General features: G+C 37.5%; 1 protein-coding gene across 1 annotated transcript; it reads left to right on the forward strand.

The window, feature by feature from the left end:
* The first annotated feature begins 528 nt into the window (after positions 1–528).
* LOC126183405 (52 kDa repressor of the inhibitor of the protein kinase-like) lies at positions 529–1331 on the forward strand. The gene is made up of 2 exons (XM_049925353.1): positions 529–661; positions 745–1331. The coding sequence occupies exons 1-2, from the start codon at positions 559–561 to the stop codon at positions 1047–1049; spliced, it is 408 nt and encodes a 135-aa protein (XP_049781310.1). The 5' UTR covers positions 529–558; the 3' UTR covers positions 1050–1331.
* The last annotated feature ends 2733 nt before the right edge of the window (positions 1332–4064 follow it).

Below are 4064 nucleotides of genomic sequence, written 5' to 3' on the forward strand. Positions count from 1 at the left end.
AGTTTAATAAAATTTTGCAATGACACGTAACGTAAGACAGCTCAGCAAGCACTCGTTACTACGTGTTTCGTAACGTCTGCACGAGATGGCAGCACGAGTATCCTCTATCTCTGACGTGAAGGATGAACAACTAGCAGCAGTGTGATAATGTACATCTGTGGTACAACTATATTTTCGCGGAGCTCATCGGATTTCAGAATATTTCACACATTTTTTTAATAAATGTCCGTCCAGATGAAACGCAAAGACAAGAATCACTGGACACGTCCAGGAAATTTTTCTACTTTCATTTTTATTATTTATTTATATACACGAATAGCCCTCCTTGAGGATACGATAAATGGACTGATTTGATTTGATTGATTTATTATTGGTCCTGTAGATCATACAATTTGTACAGCAAAGCACATCATGATATAGGACACACAGTCCAACATGACAGTCGCAACTCTTTGCCTCGATTTTGTTGCCAGCAGCGCTCCAAGCGGCCGGTAGGTTGAACTGTGAGTTCGGCGCGATCGTGAAAGCGAATAGTGATTGTTTATTTTGATTTATACAATGGATTTTACCATCGGGAGCTTTTGTAGCGCAATAAATTGCAGCAGCTATAAGAAGAAGACACCACAGCTGTCTTTTTTAGGTTTACTATGGATCCTGAGAGGTATATACCATCATGTTACTAAACTGTATCGTCAGGATTCATTTGCAAATGTATGTGTATCAATCGTGAATGTTTCGTTTTAGGAGCAAAAAAATGGCTAGTTAATAGCAGACGAGAAGACCTTATGAAGAAAGACCCGGTTTACCTGTATAATAATATTAGGTTTTGTTCGCTACATTTCGAACAAGACCAGGTCATGAACGCAGACAATAACAAACTCATGTGGAATGCAGTATCCACACTGTTTGACATTCCAGATAAGCCACCTCAACTGACGATGAAGAAGAAGCTGCCACAAAGATTCGACAGTCAATCTAAAGCTGTAAAACAGTCCTATGACACAGAAGCAGCTAGTTCAACTCTCCATTCATTAGTGCCAGATTCGTGAGAATCATCAACACAAGACCTGCTTTGACGATGAAGTGGTTAGATTAAGTGCAGCTGTTCGTGTCTTACAAAAGCGTGTGAAGTGTCAGAATGTGCAGATCTCTAGACTTCGAGCGAATCTATTATGGGACAAGGTAAATGCCTACAGACAGATTGTTCGAAAATTAATCAAATTTTTGGTTTTTCGTGAAATGTAATGTAATCAGCTCATTATGGTTTCAGCATATTTCTCCCACTATTTGTCAGTTGCTTGTCCCACGTAGAATAATATAAAGATGAAGGTCGTGGAAACAAGTGACAATGACAAACACAGGCCTACAGAACGGTAAACGAGCTGTCCATCGCTTTTGCATGTGGAGGTACAGGTCTGTGCTTCTTACATGTGAATCTGTGTGTTTACATTCTTTTGATATCAACGTGGTAAGCTGCAATTCTGTCCAATGTCACAAATGTTTGTTCACGAATGTGTTGTTGCTTGCCACTCTATTCATGGTTTTTGTCCATACTTGCGCTTATTTTAGAATCATTTTTAGAAACATATATGCCTTCTGATACTACACAAACTCTTGGAGGCAAGAAACTAACTCGAATAATTGGGAAATTACGTAGGGAATGGATGCAAACAAACATTATGCTTACGACGCGTCTGACGTTCACCTTACCTGCCGCGCTGAGCGCTAGTGTTGCTTCATCTGTCAAACGGCAACTTTTACAGCAGTGAGGTTCGCGACTGTTATGTTAGACTGTGGTACATAGTTCACATAGCAGAATACATATATGAGATACAGACAGAATATAGATAAGATAAAATAATTAAATTATCTTACTAAGTAGAAACATCTACAACTGAATAAACAGCTTATTGCAAGTAATTAAAATTTTGTTTCAAGAAATCCATGTACGGAATAGAAACAGTGATTTAGTAGCAATTTCCTTAATTTAATTCTCATTATTTCTGGGTTTTTGCATGTTTTTATGTCTGTTGGGAGGTGATTGTATATTTTAATGCCCATACATTTAACCCCATTCGCATATAATTTTGTGTTGTGGGTTATAATTTGTAACTGTGTTTTGTTCCTGGTGTCATGCATGTGGCAATCTGCATTTCTGTCGAGGGCATCCAAGTGCTGTACTCTAAAACAAGCTAGTTCCAATATATAAGGGCATGCTAGTGGCAGGATTTTGAGCTGTTGAAATAGTGGTTTACAGTGTTCAGTTCTTTTTTTTACATTTCATTATTCTTACTACTTGTTTTTGTAATTTGAAAACTGTGAGAGACTCGGAGCTCTTTCCCCAGAAGATTAGGCCGTAGATCAAGACAGACTCATACAGGGCATGGTACACCAGCTTCAAGGTATCTACAATGGCTGTGTCTGTTAATGATCGTAATAGATAGCAGGTTTTACTAAGCTTTTGTGACAATGCCTCAATATGTGGTTTCCAATTTAGTGTGTTACTGATTGTAAGTCCAAGAAATTTGGTGTCCTGCCTGTTCGTAATGTCATCTTTGTCAATAACTATAACTGCATTGAAGGGGGTTTTATTTTGTCTAGTATGGAAGTTCATACTTACAGTTTTTTGAGTATTTATGAGTAGTCTATTTGATTCAAACCACGATTGTAAATGACAAGTAGTTTCATTAACTGCATCTTGCAATGTGTCACCTCTACTGGTTATCAGGATATTTGTGTCGTCCGCGTACAGAAAGAAACTGGCATTTGGTATGTGTTCTGGGAGATCACTTATAAACAATATGAAAAGAACAGGGCCAAGGACAGATCCCTGAGGGACGCCATTTGTTGTATGTAGTATATCTGACCTGCAGTTCCTGAATGTCTCTGATTTTCTTATTTCTACATATTGCTTCCTTTGACTAAGGTAGCTATGGAACCAATTGTGGGCTACACCTCTAATCCCATACTTATGGAGTTTCATAAGCAGCAGCTTGTGGTCAACCATGTCAAAGGCCTTGGACTGATCAAGAAATATACAGACAGCAGGTTGTTTATGGTCAACGAAACTTGAGCACTTTTCTAGAAATGCATACAGAGCATGTGTGGTGGACCTATTTTTCCGAAGTCCGTGTTGGGAAGATGTGATTATGTTGTTAGAATTTAAACATATTTCTAATCTAGTTAACATACAGTAGTCAAATATTTTTGACAAGGCAGATAGTATAGCAATTGGCCTATTGTTTGTCACGTCCGTTTTCTCTCCCTTCTTGTAGGGAGGTATAATTTTAGCAAGTTTTAGCTGGTCTGGAAATGTTCCGTTTAGAAATGAGGTATTTATGATATTTGAGAGGGGTCCACTGATGTAATTTGAACACTTATGAAGTAAGGAGCAGGGTATCAAATCATGCCCTGCAGAATAAATCTTTTTGGCTCCTTTTTTTTTTTTTTTTTTTTTTTTTTAATAATATCTTCAGTTTCATGCGGTGTTGTAGGAGATAGGAAAAAGGAGTTCAGATGAGTATTATTTTTGAGACAAGGGTGTGCAGTGTTTGGAGAGTTAGTCAGGAGATTTGTGGGAGGAGAGTGAACAGTATGTAAAGAGTTGGTTAGGAGATTTGTGGAAATTTCTGAAAAATAGCAGTTGAATTTATTGGCAATTTTATGTGCATTTTCAGTCTTTTGTCCTTCTATATTTAGTGTGATTTTATCCTCTATCCTTAACTTTCTACCAGTCTGTTCATTTATTATACCCCTGATGCGCTAAAAAAGCTCATAATGATAAAACTATTAGGTGCTCTTCCAACAAATGTTGGAAGAGCACCTAATTTTTTTATCATTATGAGCTTTTTTAGCGCAATTTATAACTCCTGTATGCGTTTTTGTAATTTTTATAGTATACCTTGAACTCTTTGGATTTGCCACTGTCGAGTTTGCTAAGTCTGTGCAGCAGCCTCATCTTTTCTGATAGAGTTTTAATGCCTTTTGTGACCCAAGCATTCTGTTTTTTGTTAGTGATAGTCTTTGTTTTCTCTGGGAAATGGCAGTTAAAGTAATATTCAAAT

The sequence above is a fragment of the Schistocerca cancellata genome, chromosome 4 (genome assembly GCF_023864275.1).
Source record: "Schistocerca cancellata isolate TAMUIC-IGC-003103 chromosome 4, iqSchCanc2.1, whole genome shotgun sequence".
NCBI classification, from domain to species: Eukaryota; Metazoa; Arthropoda; class Insecta; order Orthoptera; family Acrididae; genus Schistocerca; species Schistocerca cancellata.

What these genes read in the sequence shown, in the direction of transcription:
- LOC126183405 (XM_049925353.1), top strand. Translation starts at nt 559, where the DNA reads ATGGATTTTACCATCGGGAGCTTTTGTAGCGCAATAAATTGCAGCAGC. An exon ending in TTTACTATGGATCCTGAGAG is followed by an intron (nt 662 to 744) that starts GTATATACCATC and finishes GTTTCGTTTTAG; the next exon opens with GAGCAAAAAAATGGCTAGTT.